Below are 21,721 nucleotides of genomic sequence, written 5' to 3'. Positions count from 1 at the left end.
AGGTCTACTACTGTCGATACTAGACTTAAAGTTTTGGGTTTGCCAGCTTAGCTCAGAGTTCACTAGAAACTTTCTCGAATGTTCAGGAAAGAATTAACTCCCCTGATTAGACAAGAAGGGATTTAGTTTCTGACAACCATAGAACATGACAACTTTGCTCTCCCCTAATCAAGAGTATATCTCGAGAGTCGTGTGAACAAAAGGCAATTTATTTTACTCAGTCAGTACGTGCATTCTTAGTCTCATCAGAATGTAGAGAAAAGGAAGAGACGGGCGTGTTCAATAAAAAGGTGTTATTTATTGATCAGTCTCTTTTCTCATACAAGAGAAATGGATCGATATTATTGCAATACTTATAGCTAAGTAAAGTGCATACATTAAAAGCAATAGTATAAAATAATACTGTAAAAACATTGATATGGTTTCTAAGCCATAAGATGTTTTAAATGAATAAGATATATTTATATACACATATACATTTGACTAAACGTACTCAACTGGTGTTTCTAGATACGCCTACCCCGTGTACCTGACCTAAGTCTAATACGAGGGCGGGAATAGAAAGTTACAGTTTAAGTTAAGTTGGTTTTTGCCAAGTAAATAACTAAAGAATTCTCTGTGAGGGGTCATTCAGTTCTGTACCTGGAAGTTAGGATGAATGAGGAATGGTATCTCTCTGGTCTCGATATTCCAGGCTGCCTGCGAGGGCTACCCAGAAACGCCGCTGCTGGATTCTCGGCAGGAGAAAGCAGCGCGTCTCTCAGCGCGTCAGGAAGGCGGGGCTGCTGCCAGCGGGGTCTGCTCTGCTCTTGGCTTCGGCAAGTATGGCTGCTCCGTCTCGTCACCACGCGTGTGTTTGCATAGGGCAAGATCGGTAATATTTATACCTTTAAGGTGCCGAGATTGACGTAAGGATGGACATAGATACGTCAATAAGGATGTCATACGACTTGCTCGTTAGCACATTCTTTTACTGAAGTTCTCGGTGAAATCAAAACAATGGCCGCAGGGTTTTGCCCAGGTTGTCATAGGTTTGATTTGTTATGAGAACTCCGTATGCCTTATCAGGGGCTGGAGGAATATCGCTTGTCTAATTAGATCGCAAGCGTTATGACCTAATCAGATAACACGTTCCTGTGCCGTAGTGTGACTGCGTCAGATAACGGTATCTGCATCATGGGGGTTTTCTGCCTCATGGGCTGACTGCTAGTTAACTTGTTGGTTTGTTTAACTAGAATAGGGTCAGGAATAGGGGGATCGATTCAGAACCTATAGGAATACATGACACCCTCTGACCCCGATGGGCCAAAGGCACACCAGAGGGGTCGGGTCCCTCAAATATGTGGCACATAGCCTAATAACATTTTCATTTGAGAGGGGTTGTTCCGGTTCTCGGAAAACTAGGGAGGTGTTGAGTTGGCGCAGGTTCTGAGGAAGCAGGCCACTAATGCGACCCCCGTTCGTCACGGCGTCCTACGTTCGAGGTGACTAAGCGAGCTTCGACTTATTGTGTTTTTTGTGACTCTTACCTCTCAGATTATTTTGAGTGGGATAAAGAGGACTTTGGACTCCTGGAACGGTCTTGGCCTGGCCGCTAGCAGCTTTAGGGACCATAACCTGGCAATCAGAGCACAACTTTAAGTCGTGGTTGCACTCCAGGCACCAAAAACAAACAAGGTGTAGGTTCTTCATTGACATGGCATGGTGACAAGCGTCACAGGGTTTGAAACCGGTTTTTCTCATTGACATTCTCGACACACCAGGTGGAAAAATAGTCAAAGTTGACAAAGGGGGGCGTGGCTAGCAGCCAACGATGGCGGCAGCAACCTAGGGAGGCTCCCGACGTAAGGCGGCATCCCGCAGGCAAAATCCGACGCTTGATAACTCGGACGAGGCGCACCGGGTCTGGTGACCGAGCGGCAGCTGGAAGAGCGGTTTTGGGGACGGCGGCGCTTCGGCAACCAGCGGGGAACAGACGCGAAGGGAGGGGCCTAGTATCCTCCTTCGTGCAGCGGCATAAAGTGTGAACGGGACCCGGACGGAAGTGAGGGATCGGCGGGCGCCGATCACCGGAAGTGGGGGAACATCGGCGAGCATCGGGGAAAAACAATTTAAAAAAAAATAAAAAAAGAAAAGAAAGCCCGGGAGGCCTCGCGATCCACAGGAGGGGATTGCGGGCGACTGATCTGCTGCGAACCGCTGCAGGGGGCGGCGAAGAGACGAACCGACATACACCGCAACATGGGTGTCGGAGCCGCCATTTTGCGAGGAGGAGACATCCCGGGTAAGACGACCCAGGGAGGCAAGCACTGGATCCTTGTGTTGGTGACCCCGATGTGGAATAATGCATAACTACCGGACATAGTGGCAAAAAATAAAGGGTGCGCCCCCCTCTGAGCACCGGGCCACATCATCGGCCAAACGAAGAGAGGGCGAGGCGGGCATCGGACTGGCTGTGAGTAGTAATAACAGACATCAGGCGTGGCAGCAGATAGAGGGGATCGGGGGAGGCACGCATTGGTCATACGAAGTGACGGTCCGCAGTGCGTCTACAAATACCGGCAACGTGCGAGTACACCAACACGTGCATCGGCCTGTGGGGGCAAACGGATGAACAAGAGGGTGGTGAGATAGCGCCCACCCTCCTCTTCTGAATAATAGGCCTGGGGCTCCCGGGCCGCCTTGCAGAGCAGCGGGCGGCGTGCACCACGCCGGACGCGCCATAAGGGGAGGAAGAGCCACCATAGCGACAGAAACCTCTTGAGGGGCACGGCTAGGACAAACATTGACCACGGCGGCTTGGCCGGTGTGCGTGCACATACGAAGGGAAGCTCGTTGCACCCAACTCCTGGGGGTGGACTCGCAGGACCCAAACGGAAGCGCAGACCTCAACAAGCACACCCCTTGGGGACGAGTAGCGTCCTAGATCATAAAACATGACGGGCAGAGGCTTTAAACACAACTCCACGCAAGCCAAGCTTGATAAATTTGCCTACGACAAACAGAATCCCCCCCTGACGGAACAACGTAAAACGACGGGGAAAACGGTGGAGACCGAAGGGGCAAAGAAAGCCACGCTGGAGGATGTCCTTACTGCCCTGGCTCAGGTGCAAGAGACGGTGGGGGCGACGGCGACCGAAGTAACCCTTATACGTGCAGACCTCCAGAAGATGAACGAAAGAGTGAAACAAGTCGAGGTTGTGACTAAATCCTTGGTCGAAGATGTGTCTGAGCTACAAAAAAGAAATGGGAAAATTGCAAGCGGACAACAAAATACTCCAGGAGAAGCTGGACGATCAGGAAGGGCGCTCCCAGAGGAACAACGTCCGAATACTAGGAGTACCGGAGTCGGAAACCACAGGAGCTATGGACCTATATGTGGAGGATATGATCAAGAACCAGCTCCAACCCAAAGGTCTCTCGCATTTCTTCTCTGTGGAAAGGGCCCACAGAGTGCCGGGAGGGAAGCCGAAAACGGGTGGCCCGCCGAGGCCGATCCTAGCGAGACTCTAACTTTTGTGACCGTGACGCCATTTTGCAGGCGGCTAGAGTGGCACCGGCCATCCAGGTCCAAAACTCTAAGGTATCCTTTTTCCCGGACTATACGGCGGAAGTATCGCGGAGAAGGAGGACTTTTCTCGAGGTTAAAAAGACGTTACGAGAAAAAGAACTGCCCTACTCAATGCTGTTCCAGCCCGACTTCGGGTGGTAGCTGACAAGAAAGTCTGGTTCTTCGACACTCCCGACGCGGCCAGGGACTGGCTTGAGGGGTGGCGCACCGCGGAACCTCCACGCAGATCTCATAGGACGAACCACGGACACCGCGACGGCAGCCGGACCGGATCACAGACATCAGGCAGAGGGGGCGCGAACAGGTCACCAACACGAGAACTCGCTGAGGCCGAAGGAGGAGAATGACTCAGAACGACGGGGGAGAAAATGGCCGCTGTCTCTTGATAGTTGATCTAAGTACTTTATTGTCGCGGCTGGACGCTGGCCCGGGTAGCCCAGATGAGAGCAGGGATGCCACCTGCTCGGGGAGACACTCTCCCCCAACACGCAAGTACTCTGGTTTTGGGATGGGTTAAGCACTCTGCTCAGTTGGGGTGGCGGGCAGTTGAAAGTCCGTTAGGCAGGGGGGCAGGCAGGGGGGCAGGGAGGGGGGGAGAGGGGTGGGGATGTTTTGGGATTGTTGGAATCACACATGTACGGTCAAGATGTACTGTCTTAACTTTGAGATGTTTAGCATTACTTCGGAATTCACAAGTAAGGTCGAGATATGTTGTTTTCCTTCGGCACCACTTAGCTAACAGGAGGAAGCGTAGATTTCAGGTCACGATCCATGTTAGACACACAAATGACTACATAACTGCATATGGCGGAAGACCCGGTACATAGAACGGAAGGGGTAGAGGCACGAACGCAGGGCTCCCCACTGCGTATCTTGACGTGGAATGTAAGGGGCCTGGGAGATAAGGTGAAACGCGGACTGATACTGACCGCGCTGAAGAGGCAGAAGCCTGTCCTAGCACTCCTGCAAGAGACGCACCTAATGGGGGGGGGGGGGGGGGGGGGCATCCAAAGCCTTGGATAGGAGAGGGTATAGAATGATAGTTCATTCAGAATTTACGTCAGGGTCCCGGGGTACTGGCACTTTAATTCAGAAATCCTCACAGTTCATTCCACTAAGTACCAAGACTGACGGACAGGGATGCTTCGCTGCCCTGCAGGGACAGTGGGAGGGGCGGCTCCTGAACCTAGTCTCAGTATACATCCCTCCGGCGCTCCACTCCGTGAAGCTCCCGGCACTGGGAGAATTTCTACTGACCCTTCCAGAGGGAGATGTTATTATCGGGGGAGATTTTAATGCCACTATAGATACGCAGATGGACAGATTCCCGACGACAGCACCCACGGGAGGGCCTACCCGTCTCCAACGTTTCCTGACAGCTATGGGGCTGGTCGACATATGGAGACATGCCCACCCTCAGACGAAACAATACACCTTCCACTCCACCGTCCACGGCAGCCTGTCGAGAATTGACTACTTCCTGGCACTGGGCGATGGTGTACAGCACGTAGACGCCATAGACATTCATTCGAGGGGTATATCAGACCACTCCCCAATCACCCTAACAATTTCCACTCAAGAGAAGTCTTGTAAATGAATTTACCCCATGCAAGCCGCGTATCTTAAGGTCCCTCAGGTTAGGAGAGCCCTCAAAAAGGCAACAACACAATACTTCACGGAAAATGTTGCTTCGGTGCGTTCCCCGGAGGTTCTATGGGAAGCATATAAGGCGGTACTAAGGGGGCAAGCCATAAACTCGATCACGGGCTACAAAAGGGAGAAAGCAGCCGAGCTAGCTAGACTAGAATTGACATTGCGAGATCTGACAGCAGCGCATGAGGCCCACCCCACCCCAGACACGTCCCACGCACTACACCTCCAGCAACAAATGTACACGGACCATGTTCGGAATCAAGTTAGGGGACACATAACTGACACACAGAACAGGATTTATGAGGTGGGGGATAAGGCGGGTAGGATGTTGGCCTGGTTGGACAATAGGGGAGGAAGTTCCAGAGGTATCCAACAAGTGAAGGACAAACTGGGAGAGGTACACACTAGCCCTGAACGAATAGTAGAGGCGCTCGCAGCACACTTCGAAGAGGTATATACCCCAGGGCGGGAAGTAACAGCAGAAATGGCTAGGGCGGCTTTAGAGCCGATCGGGGTACAGACACTAAGTCCTGAGGCAGCAGCCGAATTAGATGCAGATATAACTACAGAAGAGATCCACATGGCTATAAGTGCACTGAAGCCCGGCAAGGCGCTTGGGCCAAATGGCATTCCTATTGAGTGGTACCAGGCAACGCCGGAGAAGTTAAGTAAATACCTCCTGGCAATGTACAAGGAATGTTTGGAGAAGGGCGTGCTTCCCCCAGACCAGAGATTGGCCACCATAGTCGCAATCCCCAAGCAGGGGAAACCGCCAGAGGATTGTTCCTCATACCGCCCCATCTCATTAATCAATGCAGAAGTTAAAATCCTGGCCAAACTCCTCGCTGCCCGACTTGCACCGCTCCTGCCCGACCTCATACACCCAGACCAGTCCGGATTTATGCCTCACAGAAATACGGCATTGAATTTATGCCGAGTGCACGGAGTGCTGGCAAGGGCGGATTCGATCCCTGAGCAAGCGGTTATACTGGCCCTGGATGCAAAGATGGCATTTGACCTAGTAGAATGGAACTATCTGTTTGAAGTCCTTGCCTGTTTGGGTTTTGGCTCCAAATTCATAGCATGGGTTAGGCTGCTGTACGCTAGCCCGGTTGCACAGGTAGTGGCAAATGGGCACATCTCGCGAACGTTCCCTCTGGGGAGGGGCACCCGCCAGGGTTGCCCCCTCTCACCATTACTCTTTGTAATCGCATTGGAACCGTTAGCTACTTTGATAAGAACTACACCGCTACTGAAAGGAATACGCTGGGCGGAGGGATGGGAGGACCGGCTCTCCCTCTATGCGGACGACATGCTGGTGTACCTAACAGACCCAGAACACGGGGTGCCGGCACTCCTGACTCTCTGTAATACCCACGGCGAGACATCGGGATACACGTTGAATTGGAACAAATCGGAGATGTATGTCCTGAAGGGCCCTGTCCCGACATTGAGTGCGGAATGCCCCCTGAGAGCAGCTGGCTCTTCCTTTAAATACTTGGGCATTCATGTTACAAGGGACCCAACGGACTTTATACTAAAATACTTGACGCCTCCCCTGGAGCGCCTTAAGCAGGACGTTAAGTTCTGGGCGGGGCTACCTCTGACGCTGTTGGGAAAAGCAGCACTTTATAAAATGATGTCTTTGCCCCGCTTCTTATATATACTTGTGAACACGCCATATCCGGTGGTGCCAGGCTACTTCAAGAAGGTAGCGGCATTGGTGTCAAATCTTCTGTGGGGAAACCTCCCGGCACGCATTGCACAGGCCAAACTACATAGGGGATGGTTTGACGGAGGAATAGCGTTGCCTAATCTAAAATTCTACTATTGGGCAGCACAACTGAAACCCATTAACCAATGGATACATGCTCCGCAAAACGACCCGGCATTCCGGGCTGATAGGGCACAAGTCGGCACAAATAGCTTGTTGGCCCCGCTGTACGACCAGAGAAAGGTGCGCAAATTGGAGGGTCCCACTAGACTTACTGCAGCGCTATGGCACGCAGCGACAGCGGCGCTGGGCTGGAAAGGGAAAATAACAAAGCTTACACCATTGTGGGACTCCCGAGCCCTAGGAAACTTGAGGAACAGTAGAGGCTTCTCACATTTGGATGCTATAGGGATATCCACGGTAGGTGACCTGTGGGAGCGGGGAGAGGTGGTTCCATTTGACCGATTGAGAGAACTATACGACCTGGGAGTGAGGGAGTCGTACCGATATGTTCAGATAAGGCACGCACTGCTCGCTGCCATCCCCCCTGAAATGGAAGTACCGGAATTCTCCCCGCTTGAAGATCGCCTCCTCACAGATTTCATGATTGAACGTGCGACATCACTTACATTCCGCAAACTACTTAACAACTTACCTGATCCAATGACTCTATTGAAGGAAAAATGGGAAGGTGACATAAATGCTATGGATGAACACAAATGGAATGAGGCGATGGCGTCACCAAAAGAAGTTGGTATCTCCGCAAGACTAAGACTCATACAGCTAAAAGTCCTGCATAGGGTGTACCTACACAAGAACGACACTACACCGCATTCACAGAGCACAACATCCTTACTGCCTTCGTGGGTGTGGGGAGGAGGGCACATTCTTCCACACATTATGGGATTGCCCACGTATCCAGGAATACTGGAGGCAAATACTGCGTACTGTGTCACAGACATTAGAGACCTCCCTGATTCCCGAGCAACGAAAATGTCTGCTCAATATATGGGACCCCAACGATCTGTCCAGGCACGGTCGACTCTGGGTTACCTTAGGTATGTTAATAGCTAAGAGAGATATTGCGCAGCGCTGGGGGGCGGCAGAAGTACCAACGAAGGCACAATGGTGCTTAAACATGGATAGAGTGATGGTGACAGAAAGGGCGGTATACTCTGGCCGGGCCTGTCCGGGGAAATGGAATAAAATCTGGACCCCATGGAATGAGTATAGAGGGGAAATCTGTGAGCCCTTACTGGAAGACGATCAAACAACATCGCATGAGGAAGGGGAAGAGGAGTAGCGGACTCCACGGAGTCCCATAGGGAAGGGAGGCCACGGGTTCTGGGGTAGACCTAGGACTCAGATGGAAGAAGTGGGAGGGCCTGAAGGGAGCGACACCTAGAAGGCTACATTCGGGAACACCCATTTCTCCTCACATCCCGTTTTGAAGCAGTCTGCGAGGGAATTGGTATGGGTGTGCACTGAGGGAGCGCTTCTTGACATAGCTAATGCGAAAAATAACCAAGATTAGACGACCGCAATGTGATTTCCTTTTGTTCTTTGTTGTTGTTTTTGTTCAAAAATAGAAAATCAAAAACCTATATTGATCAGCGGTCTATCGCGAACAAGGTACCTTCTTTTGATCTAATTTGTAATTGAGACTGCAAGTGCATTACATTGAATTTTAAGCTTTGCCCTGTCGCATTGATACTACCAGAAAGTGATTGCGGCCAGCCCCACGGGTTGTAGGCCAAAAGCTGTGTAAAGCTAAAACATACAATAAAGGTTTTAAAAAAATAAATAAAAAAAATAAATAAAAGTTGACAAAATGTCACAAAAATCCTGTTAAAAAAGGACAGAGGGGTAGCTTTTCTCTCGGATCAGTGCTGGCTGGTGTGGAAATGATTAACACACATCAGCACGCCAAGACGGTGCCTACATAGATGACTCAGATGTCACTTCTGGTGCGAACAACGCAGCGCAGATCCGACCGACACCACTTTCAAGCGCACTGGGGTACTGCTCACAAACATTTTTCCTGATCCAGTCTGACGCCTGGGGAAATTCAAAGGTAAGGAATCTGCGGCTAGAAGTGTATCATCATTATCTTTCAGATCACTGAGAGATTTGTTCTTGGACAAAGAGTTTCTATCAAATATCTCACATTCTGCCCATATTAACTGTGGGCGATTTCTGTCTCATTTTATACATATCATAAGGGGAACTAGGGAGGGTTCCACCCTGCCCCAACTCTTATTCCTCCTCGCATTTAAACCTTTAGCATTGGCTGTTAGGCCAACACCTGTAGTAAAAGGCATTCCATTCAGGGCAGGTCTCCTCAAGGCCTTGAATTTCTTTTATTGCCATGTTGATGACCTTTTTGGACCGGACTCTTCTCCACCAACCGTCAGTGACAGAAGACTTTTTCTTGATTTTCAGAGTATCAAATAAATTTAAACAATTGTGAGGTAGTGCTGTTGTTTCAGAGTACAACTCGTGACAATACAGCTGGTTTCCTAGCAAACTGGGTCCCAAACAGTTTTGGTACCGTGGTATCCTTTCTGAGGGACTAGAAAATTTAGCGGAGGACAATATTCTCCCATTACTTAGTCAAACACAATGAGATTTCCAACCAGCTCTTTCTTTCATTATGAGAAAGGGCTCAGAGTGTTAAGATGGTGGTGGCCGGCAATTTAATTATGTCCTGGAAATGTAACTGTGCTGGTCAGAAGATGTTTTTACAACAAATTGAAACAGTTATGAAAGGCTTCCTTTTGGGAAACATGAGACTATAACTTAAAATGTTGAAATTATATCCGCATATGGAATAGGATGGGTTACATTTTGCTAAAAAATACTATCACATTAGTTGGCCAACCAGCTGTGTCAGCTAATTTACTTTAACACAAGTACACTTGAGCCTCCACTTTGGTGATCATGGAATGTAATTTTCGGGGTGGAGACAGCACTCTAGATGCTTTATACAAACACTGACCCAATTGTTCTTTTAGTGATAACCCAATGGTGCTTCCCTTACAACGCATCTGGAAAAATGCACACTGACTACTCAAGATTGATCTGCGGGTACATAAATCTGCCTCACTCTGGTATAACAGGGTCTGCAGGTGGGTGGTGTCCCAGTTCACTGGTCACTATGGAAGAATCTCTCAAGTATAACATTTTAATAATATGGGCAAGCTTGAGTCAATCAAGACATTGAAAATGAATATCATCTTACTTCTAAACACTTATGACAGTGGAGCCGAATAAATCTTGCGCGCCAGACTGAGTACATTTCGAAAGAGTATTAAAATCAATGCTGAGGACTTTGAAAGCTTTGGGAGCTGTAAAGAGGTGCTCTCGGCTTGTACAGCTTAATCACTGACCATATAATTTCTACTTCTACCTCTACCTTACTGGCGGGGAAGCATACTTGGCACGCTATACTATGCACTGAATTATCTGATGAATGAATGGTCATTGCTTCAAGAGCCGTATGAACGACGTTTGAGGGAGTTGAGACTTACATTTTCCAACAATAATATCTTCCATAATTGGTTTTATAAAATGATCAGTGTACACAAAATGAGAACACTTGCACATTCAGATGGCAGGGTCTGTACATAGAAAAACCAAAGGTGATGATGGACGGAGCGTTGACAATACAAACACTCACCCCCAGTCAACTGATCTGGGTTTAATCCATCACCGTTCTTTAGCTCACCCCGCCACCCCAGTTCAGACATGGCCATATGCAAATCAGTCTGACCCTGTGCCTCATGGGAACAGTCCAGCCCGAACTGCCAAGCCATGTCTTCCCTGGACCGGAATCAAGCTTCCCACGACCGGTTTCTGGCATTACAGCCGTCTTCGCTTGACTCCAGTGGCAAAGTGAGCAAGGGACTCACGTCTGAGCATACCCTGCCAACTTAGGGCGAACAAAGAAAAACCAAAGGTGATGATGGACGGAGCGTTGACAATACAAACACTAACCCCCAGTCAACTGATCTGGGTTTAATCCATCCCCGTTCTTTAGCTCACTCCGCCACCCCAGTTCAGACATGGCCATATGCAAATCAGTCTGACCCTGTGCCTCATGGGAACAGTCCAGCCTGAACAGCCAAGCCATGTCTTCCCTGGACCGGAATCAAGCTTCCCAGGACCGGTTTCTGGCATTACAGCCGTCTTCAGCAGGGCTTGCTTGACTCCAGTGGCAAAAGTTCTGTACATAAACAGTGTGCAACATTGTACACCTCCTCGAGGGCTGCAAGGGGATCCGTCACAGTTGGAGGGGCATTTGGTCAACCCTGTCAGCCATCAAAGGAACCACAAAGGTGTTGACTTGTTTAGCCATTCTGCAGAACATAAGTGTGGGGGGGGGTGAACTATGAGTGATTAATTATATATTTAATGAACAAATAGCTTATTAAGAAATGGTATGGGGAACCCTTTCTTACACTCTGATAAGGAACATGGTCTGTAGTACAGCTTTCTTATTGAACTTGCTTTAGCTACCGCCACCCATGACCACAAAGGGTAAATATAGACAATGCTGTAGCCACTATATTTACATTTTCTACTGGCCCACATGAGGGTAAACAAAATAAAAGCACTGATATATGGGGTTTGGCTCAAATAAGACTTTTCTATTTTCTTTCATGTAAAGAATCCTAGGCTACTTTCAACTATTATCTTAGATTTGATCAGATTGCATGTAAAGATAGATTACTACATCCATTTGTGTGAGCAAATACACTTAGACCTATGATGCTTGTATTTTGAGAATACGTTATAAAAGTACCTGTGGTTTTGTTATTTTATATACTGCTAAATTTCATTCATGTTATGATTTGTAATTCTTAAAAACTTTAATCAACAATTATTGCAACAAAATAAAAACGTGAAAGAGGTCAATTGGAAAGCAGCGTTTAAGAACTTTGAGACTTTAGGAGTAAAGAGAATGAAGGGCATTGATCACATCGCTATCCTGACTTTCAAGGATATGGTACTGGAGAGAATATGAAATCCAGACATCAAGCATGACAATTCTTTAGGGTAAATATGGTGGCCAGTAAATGTACCTTTAATTAAAAAAAACCTTGGCTCATACAGGAAAACAGCATTGCAGTAACATCAGACCTGATTATGAGCTTAGAGTAATAGAAAGATGCATACCCTTAATGGGAGACATAATATTATTATGCTGCATCTTTGTATGCAAGTATACAGGTATGCACTATTAGTACCCACAACAGTAGACTGTAATAAAAAGGTCTGTACTAGGCGGAACATCAACGACCACTTAGCAGCATCTTTGGCTGATAACATCTTGTAGCACACAGACGTGTACCTGATTTTAGTCACTAAAGTCAGACATACCTGCATCTATGTCTAGAAGTTCATGGGGCTGAAATCAAGGGTCACCTGCTCACTACAGTTAATCTCTGATTTTATTAATCTTTTTATATGGATGAAGTCGAGGAGGTCCCTCTGCCTTACAATGACCACCCATGGCTCTTGCTCATTCATGTGGCTGAAGAAAATGATTCCCTCTCAAGGGCACCTCACAAAACTCACCAATTTCTCTGACTGAATGCAGGGATGTTGGTTAGATGCTGATCCAAAGCTGGGTAGTACTGGGCATAAGAAGGTCGTGTGTATGGGACAGATGCACGCTTCTCCTCCTCGTAGCTTCGTTTTGCAGCTTTCTTCTCTGCCCTCGTCAGCTTGTGTTCCTTACGGTCAAGCAGTAGCGACTCGTGTTGGAAAGGCTCCTGTAAAAAAATAAAAACCAGGGTGTCACACAATACTTTTTTCCTGGGCCTGAGCCAATCCCCTGAAGCCACAGCATAAGGACACCTCTGAAAGAAGCACTATCTTGCTGGAGATTGCAGCTATATATTTTCTCCATCTTTTTACCCTCTGCACTTTGCCTTACACGTGCCACTTCTACAAGCAACATTGGCCAAGGAAAGGGCAGTACACCATCATGCAGATATAAACGTAGAAATCTCTATCTTATTCAGGACGCCCCCAGCAGCTGCATTAAATTGGGCCTGGGACAGACAGGGCTATTTGTGTCTTTGATGAGTGATGTATTTACTACTTCACCTACCCTGATGAAGTGGGAAGAAAGCCATCAGCAGATGTGTGATTTAAAGCGGAGACTAGTTTATTTTTCTGCTATTTCCTTCATTTATTACAACAGTACAGTGAATGCACTGTAAGTCGGCCAGGTATTATTACACTTACTCTGAAGATCAATCGTGTGTGCTACCAGAAGTAGTTTAGGAGATTAGTGGAAAAGAGTTTCAGCAGCAATGCTGCTAGCAGTATCTCTTGGGGTGATGTTGTTAGACCGCTGACATGTATATCGTTTACTTACAGTCTAATAGAGGGGTAGCTTTCTTCAGTAGTTTTTAGGTCTGGAAGCTAATTTACTATCATGTTAATGATGTCCAGTCACTATACTCCCCGCACTCGACAGATAGGCAAAAACATTACTAGGATCAGTGGAGAGAAAGCTGGTTTATTTGCCAACTACTTGGTAAATAAACCAGTTTTACTTGCCCATGTCCTGGAGTGAGTGTCCAAGAAACAGCCTTTGTTGATAGGGTGATTTATAGGCTTGCGGGTGCTTGCACTACATGTACCTCATTAGAAGTGAAGGCCGATCAAAAGCCACATGTTGCGGATGGGTTTAACATCTCGTGAAGGTGAAGCTAATGTTTATTTTAGAGACCGCCTGCTAATGTTATGCTGAAACAACTTTGTCACACTGTAACTGAGTCAGGGTCCTAGAGGTCATAGTCGCTGAGTATATTTTTCTGCAGGCATAGCGGAAGCATTTTATTTTGCTTCATATGGAAGTTTAGGCTGTAAGATTGAACTACTTTGTTTTACACTGATCATGGTACAAGGCCAAGTACTTATTTTTACCAGCTATTTTTATTAACCCCTTGGGCGCGGCCGTGATTCTGCGCCTGTGCGGCACTTCTGAAGAGTGGGCGGGTTCAATGCGGCCCCCAGCCATCATCAGCACACGCCCACCGTGTTGCATGACGGTTGGGGGCCGTCATCAGCATGGAAGGGGTTAACATCTATATCCTTTTTATTGGTCTCTCTGTTCAGCTGACCATGCCACCTTTTGAAAGTGATGCTGACATCATGCTCTTAATGGGGTGACGAGCGTTGTTGGACAGCCAACTGGCTTAAAATGATAGACATGCTTTGGTATAGCATGCATTTTAAATTGTACATTTTAGTTAACCTGTGTTTTTCTTGGCTATTTGGCTCTCCTTTTAGTAGCATGTCTTGATAATGCAGTTTAATTAATAACGCCCTGATTTATTGTTTGGCGGGCGGCCCACCGATCGTCAGGGTAGTGGTGGAGATTACATCCGCCAACCTTTTGGATTACCACTTGCCATACTGCGCGACCACCGTCAGCCCTCGAGTGAGCTCTGTGCCATCACAGGGGCAGTCATCAAGGTGGCTGAAGTGAAGGCAATTTTAGGGAGGAGCAGTCACGTTTCTAGCGGATGCTCACCAAACCTTTTTGTTTTTCAGAAACAAACTCCCAAAATGAGAGTTTGTTTTAGTAAAACAACATACTAATGACCATGACCCCCTGGGAGTTTTCTTCAAGGGTGTACAGTGCCAATAGTAATTTTTTTCTCTTTGGGACGTCAGGATTTCCCAAAAATTATCTATCTATCTATCTATCTATCTATCTATCTATCTATCTATCTATCTATCTATATATATATATATATATATATATATATATATATATATATATATGCGCTTTCAGACAGCAGAGTCTTCGGGAGCAGTGTTGCAGGTAACCTACTGAAAACAGAGGAATTTAACGGTTAGTCCGATAGATTGGTTGCTCAGCCACATCAATATATAGCACCACTATTGCTTGCTGAAGCCTGTTTATTTTAATTTAAATTGGCCATCAACGTGGAGTGAAAATGACCGATTGAGAAAAAGTAAAGTGTGCAAAGTAACTTGGAACCTCAGGAAGTCCTAAAATTCTACTTCACAGAACAGCTAGAGGAGCGGGTGGTGAGAAACCAGTGGGTAAATAGAGTAGCTACCAGAAAAGCGCATGATCAAAGGTAAGTTATCTATTGTTCTGATGTATAATTTTAACTGTTGGATTCTCACATTGTGATGAATCAGTACCAAAGCAATGTCCCCTCCAAAGGTGGATGCTCACAATGCAGCCTCAGCAGATATCCAAAACAGGGAGAGTCCAAGCCAGGGCAGTTAATGCTGCCTGTGTACCAGTGGTTTGAGCCCTAATGTCAACAGGAGGGTATTTTTTGGCCAAGTCATAACACTTTTAGATACAAAGGATAATATTCACAAAAATTGCATTCTTGGACTGCCCTCCCTTTCTTCACACCAGTGAATCTAATGAAGAGCTCATCATCCACTTTTGCAGTTTGAACACGATGAGTTTGGCCTCAAGAAGATAAGTCGGGGATTTCTTGCACATTTCCAAGGGATGGTATCATGGCAGGTCTCAATTGTGGACAGTGGAAGAACTGGGTATTCTCTAGGCCACATTTCTCACCTAAATCTTTAAGGCTTTTATTGTGTTGAATTTAGCAATATTTTCCTGGGTGAAAATGACAGGATAGTTCCATTCCCTAAAGCTGTTTAAGACAGCTACGCAAGGCAATTGGTTTCCTGCCATAGAAAGGTTTAGCCAGAATTCTTAGCTCATTGTATTTGTATAAAAGAGGCCTTCCGGGCTTCAAACATCACCCTGGTTGATGGGAGATGGGCTTGGTGAGTAAGAGAGATCCATCATATAAACAGTGTAGAGGGGGGGGGGGGGGGGCGGGATTTACCGGCCAAGGCCCATAATTATACTTTATGCTGGTTCTGTTGAGGGTACAAATATCAAATAATTACAAGCAAATGTGCTTTTCTATATTAGGATTGTACATCAACCATACCAACTTTATTGTGATATGGACTTACAGTATTTGGCGATGGTAAATATGGGTAGTTCAACGTGACAAATGAAGGATCACAAATGAGAGGTAATCCTTCCAAGGACACTTCTGGTAGTCAAATTGGACAGTTTGGAGAGGAGTAAAATTTTAATTAGGTCAATTAACCCAGGTAAGGGGACTAGTGGTGTCTGTATTTGAGTATGAGCTCAAGCATGGGCTGTATGCTTTCTTATATGGCCATCCTTTGTTTTTTAGTTACTTAAAATAACTGATATTTATAAAGTGAGTGTTTATTTGTATGCCTGTTTGGCTGGACAACGTTGGGCCATCAACTATTCAACCAAGATGGCACAGCCTGGTTTTGTTGCAATTTACTCATAATTTATAGTATTCTCTATATTCATAGAGTTTGTGTTGTCGATGGCTGTAATGAGCCTGGGTTGCTCAGATATAATGAGAGGTCATTGGCGTACAGGAATAAGTTATCATTAATAGTTGCATGCCACTTAAACAGTGTCATTTGTTGGTCTTGTCTCGGTTTTTGAACTGGAGTGCAAAGTTTAAGGCTAAGAGGAAATGTGACAATGGGCAGCCCTGCCTCATTCTCCAACAAAGAGTGAAGGCTTAAGACAAGTGCCTCAAATTCTCATTGATGCCATCAAATCAGTTCATTATATAATAATCAAGTGTTTAGGATAAAGTTGGAGCCAAACATCAAGTGAGTTAGGAGGGGAAACAAGTAATCCCATGACAGACTATTAAAAGTATTTTCAAAGTTCTACTATTAAACAGTGCCAACAGCGCATTTAAATGCCATGGGGTTGAATACTCAGCTAATATTGTGTTAAGTCGCCCGATTAGGCATGAATCCACTGTAGTTTACGTAGACCAAGACTTACATTACTTTAAAGAGGCAAATGGCATGGAGTTCACACTTTAAATTCCAGGCAAATTTGGTGCAACCTGGGAGCAAATTCTTCATGGCTCTGGTAAAGTACCTGTAAAATTCTTACCCCTACCAATTTATGCTTCTTAATATACAAAAAAGTTGCGGCTCTCCTGATGCATTTACTTACATGTAAAGCATGGCATTCACCTGCACCTAAATTGAAGGCACGTTGATGTCCATTTTTCATGGACATAAGACCTTTCTGACAAACAAGCAGATAAACAAGCATTTGCAATGCAAAAGGTCTCGCAATTGTGAGTTAGAGCTATTGGGGTTGTAAATGGGAATGCCTTTTACCCATGTGTTTTGGTTTGGAGTGGATGTGTGTGGAGTGGAATTATGTGGGTTGGATTGGGCGTGTTGGTGGAAGAATTGTGTGGGGAGTAAGTGTAAAGGAATTATGTAGCATGGTGTGCAGTGGAAAAATGTGGATGTAATTATGTGGTATTTAGTGTATTGGAATTACGTGGTGTGGCATAGTGTGTTAAGAGTGTAATTATGTGGAATGGTGGAATGTGTATGCGAATGTAGAAAGATTTCTATGGCGCAAACTTAGCAACAAGGTAAATATACCTGTTTGGAAAACTGAGGGGGTCTCTAGACTTATTACTGCCTCACAAGGGTAGATTTTAGCTATGTTATTTATAACAGGGCCCTACAGTTAGAAAGCAGTAATGTACACAGAACAAATTTCCGGTAGCTAGCACTGAATGTAAAATGCGCTGCTTCTTTATTGCCCATCTTGTAATAAATTGTGGAATTATTTAAAGCACTAATTACATACTGAAGAACAGTTCATTAGAGAAAGTCAGGAGGTATTTTGGAATGTTTACCCTGGAAGCAATTAATACACGTAAACATCGATTTGAAATGGTATGTCGCATTTATATGAATTCTACATAAATGTGTGTTTAATGTATAATGTAGCAGGGGCAACTAAAAGATCACACCGTGCAGTATGTAACAGAGAAATGATGCGCAGGACCTGGTTAAACTGGATTACTGAATCTAGGATGTGATGGGAGGCTATGAACTGGGCACTGGGCTATACACCAAAATGCAACGCTGGTTTACGCCTTTTTACTATTTCACGCACATTGAGATGATACCCGCTTGGGTACGTTAGCGCTATATAAAACTTTACAAATAAATAAATAAAATGAAGTGATTTGCCCAGCATCACACGATGTTCCCGGGTACGTGGCAAAGGAACGATTGGATGGCACATCTCCAGGTTCCCAATTTAGGCTTAAGACACTAGTCCGCATCTCCTATTTAAAGCAACTTTGCCATTTTAAAGAAATCGCGAGATCTGGTGACAGTGGCGAATTAGCAAGTTCTCTTCCATTACAGGAAATGAGTAAGTTTCAAGTTTTTCTCGCACACAAGGCCCTACAAGGTGAGCACCAATATATAATGCGTTGCATAACATTGTATGCCTAGCAGAGCCAGCTGTTCCTGTCCAGTGTCCTTGAGCTGCAAATTTGAGGGACACATCAGCATGTTTAAACAAATTGCAAAATTGTACCATTTTCTAAATTTCACATCCAAAACGGTAATTGGGTCTACAGGGGCTGCGGCTATGTGTTTTATACCCTGTATTTGTTGTGAAGCGATTTTCTGCACAAAGCTCATCAAACAACTTCATTATGCACACTATGTGATTGAAGTCACAATAGAGTTAGACACTAGTTTTACCTTGCATTGTTACTCTTTCCAAAATATACCTTTTCCTCCGATGGCCAGGAATGTTTATGTTTAAGCTGTAGCGAAATAGCAAAAAGACTCAGTATTTAAAGACACATAATTATCTGCTTTCAAATTAATTTTCAGATATAAATGTGCAAATCGGATCTCTTCTCCTAAGGCATCATTTTGTGAACATTGCACTTCCCGGAGAGAGGAGACCCATTTGCACGTTTAGATCTACAAACTGTAGACATAACACAACAGAAACCCCATCGCTATTGAAAAACAAGGTAAGGTTAAAGTATGTGTTGTGCACATCAAAGAGGAAATGCCGAAAGAAATTAACTGTCGAAAGAGTCTAATAGGCGGGCTCCTTACAATAAAGAGGTTTTATTATGCGTTTCAGCAGTTTCAGAAGTCTCCACAGTTAACGGGCAGTACAAATTGTTAATATCCAACATCTGCACGTTAGAGTGGCCTCGAGAGTGTCTGCTAGTAGGGTTGACAGATTGAGCTAGATTTTGCACTATCTGTCTACCCTGTTGCCTGAGTGAAAATAAATGGATTTGTGCGGGTTGGCAATTCCTTATGCTATTTTTTATTAAAACCGTTTTGCAATTGTTTTGGTTATTAGCCTAGGAATTAGTGGTGGTAACATCCTCAATCTTTACTACTTTGAGTAATAAATCTGTGCTGGTCATAAGCTCGCAGCTCCCCAGTGTAACTGAAGCACTAAAAAGTAATTTATGTACCATTTTTGTGTAGCATGGGGGCATTTGGCTAAAGTTTTATCAAAGAAACGGATGGTAATTTTCTATTGTGAGGCGGTTTTTTTTTTCTTTCTTCTGAACAATAAGCATTTATTGTATTTTATTTGTGTTCTAACCTTTATGGCTTTGACCCGAAATAAACTGGATTGGTTGACCTCGGGCAGATGAAATGCTGAGCCTTCCATCTGCCCATAAAACAATGAAGCGCACCAATGACAATAACCCAAAAAGTGCCATGGGGCGGTACTGATAATAGCTTGTTTTGATACGCTCGTGCAGCAATCTTGTTCATTGTGGCGCTTGAAATAAAATGTGTTAAAGCTAACTTATCTCTGGGGCACTTATTTTATCAGCCTTAACAGGGACGTGGCCTCTCTTGGAAGGCATTCACCCTTTACCGGACGCCTGCTGTTGGGTTTGAATCCACTAAGCATCCATACTTTCACAAAGACAATAGCAGAAATAAAAAGGTTATGGCTGGACATAGTTCTTTGACAGCTGAAAGTATGCGGGAGTGTCTCTCTATATATATGTTGTTGCTGTTATTTTTGTTATTAATATTACTGTCGTTGATTTGTCTTATGTTTTTCTGCTTTGGCTTCAATGGTGTAACCTGATATTTTAAAGTAAATAATAAAAGCTAAAAGGAGGTAGGAAGTGAACTCACGCAAGGGGCTAGCCACGTCCGGTCCTCCCTTCTCCAGGAGCCAGTCCCGCGTTGGAGGCCTAGACCGGTGTGTTGGATTCTTTGGTCGAAGTTAACTCGGAAACAACATAACCACTTGAGCATTATGTGATCCTGGGCAATTCAAGTTTTCACTGCTGTCCTTCATTACATTACCTGCCACATCTAGATGCACTCACAAACAGTCAAATCCAGTGTCTTCCCAAAATGTGCATGCATTTAAGTTTACAAAAGAACATGTGTGCATTGACCACGGTCTTCTGTAATCTTCACGGACTGACGCCAGCCCGTGGGTTTCAAAAGCAGGAGGGAGTAGGAGGCAGCTGCAGCCAAAACAGGCCTCGGTCTTCAAATGCACAGCTAATGTGGCAAGATTAGAGCAAGATTTACAGCCCTGTATACAACAGAGCTCGGTAAACCAACAGCACGTGTTTCCAGTGTCCCGTCTTAAAGAAAGAAATAGTGCTCACAAGTGCTGTGTAACAACACATGTAACAAGGGGCAGTCCCTGAAAATGGGTGGAGCTTTTAAGCCCATATCCTGAATACAGCATGTCTCACATAGACAGCGTAAGCGCTGCCTAGGCGAGACCTAAAAATGGATCAAACTGAAAATATCAGTAGTTCTTGGTGTGATCTTCTATCTTGTGGATGTGAAGTGGCAGCTATCCTGCTTAGACCATTCCCATAACACTGGTCCAGTCTTCAGAAGTAATCGGTCTAGCTTATTACCTGACTAATAGGCTAAAATGTATCCTGGTGATGCAGAGTAGAATCTGATTTAGAAAAAAATTTCTTCGGTAGTTACATGTTAAAACAGAGTAAAACATTGTGAACAAGTGCAGGCAAAATGCTGCCAGAAACATTTTCTGAGCAATAACTAACATATGTGTATTCCAGACATTTCAGTCTAAACAGTAATTTCTATGGCTGAGTTGAATAGGTTTCCATGTTACTGATTTGTATATCCAAGAGAAATTAATATGACTCAAAAGTGGTAAAACGATAGCCTTGTACAAAACAGAAATGAGCATGGGGTCCCCCAAAAAAGTAATTGACAATTTCACAATGAAAAATTAACCAAGAGGTTCTCATTCAGGGCACACATTGTAATCCGGGGAGACAGCAACGTCTTCAACAATGGAGCTTTAAAGCTAGAAATTGTTAGGTACACTATTATATGTATTGTAGCAGCAGCAATGCTGAACCTAACAAACAGTAACATATTACATTGCCAGTTGTCAGACTGTATGGGAGAATCTGTAGAAGATTGTGGATTTAATGACTGGTAGAGGTTTAACTTAGCTAAGAGAGCAAACAACTCATGGAATTTGTTAGCAGTTTTGTCACATTGCATTAATTTTACGAACAATTTTAGCAGTTATGAAACCATTCTGAATTTAATTCCATGCAAAAAAACTGACATTTTTGCATATGCTCACATGCAGCCACCACAAGGACACACAGGATATTTTCTAATTAATGTTCCCCAGAGATTATGCGAGACTGAAATTCTCAATAAAAAAAGATAATTTTAAGCCCTGATACCGTAGACTGACTCCAGAATCACAGCACAATTGGTCTTGAATAACCATGACATGATTACCATTTTTCATTTGAGACCATGACATTCTGTACTGGAAGAACTCATGTCTTGTGCACTTTTATACAACATGCAGATAGGTGACAATGTTTTTGCGCCAAGACTTTAGA

The 21,721-nt window shown here is 45.1% G+C and overlaps 1 protein-coding gene across 2 annotated transcripts in view; it reads right to left on the bottom strand.

Moving 5' to 3' along the window:
* The window catches only part of RAD54L2 (RAD54 like 2), a 796,737-nt gene that overhangs the window by 164,164 nt on the left and 610,852 nt on the right, over window positions 1-21,721 (bottom strand). For both annotated transcript variants that reach the window (XM_078661273.1, XM_078661274.1), the window contains exon 18: window positions 12,519-12,715. In XM_078661273.1, the coding sequence (XP_078517399.1) occupies window positions 12,519-12,715 (197 nt within the window). The remainder of the gene's footprint in view (window positions 1-12,518; window positions 12,716-21,721) is intronic.

This window comes from Lissotriton helveticus, chromosome 9, assembly GCF_964261635.1.
Source record: "Lissotriton helveticus chromosome 9, aLisHel1.1, whole genome shotgun sequence".
Lineage (NCBI taxonomy): Eukaryota > Metazoa > Chordata > Amphibia > Caudata > Salamandridae > Lissotriton > Lissotriton helveticus.
The sequence above is the reverse complement of the archived record's forward strand: the minus strand, read 5'-3'. Positions and strand labels throughout refer to the sequence as shown.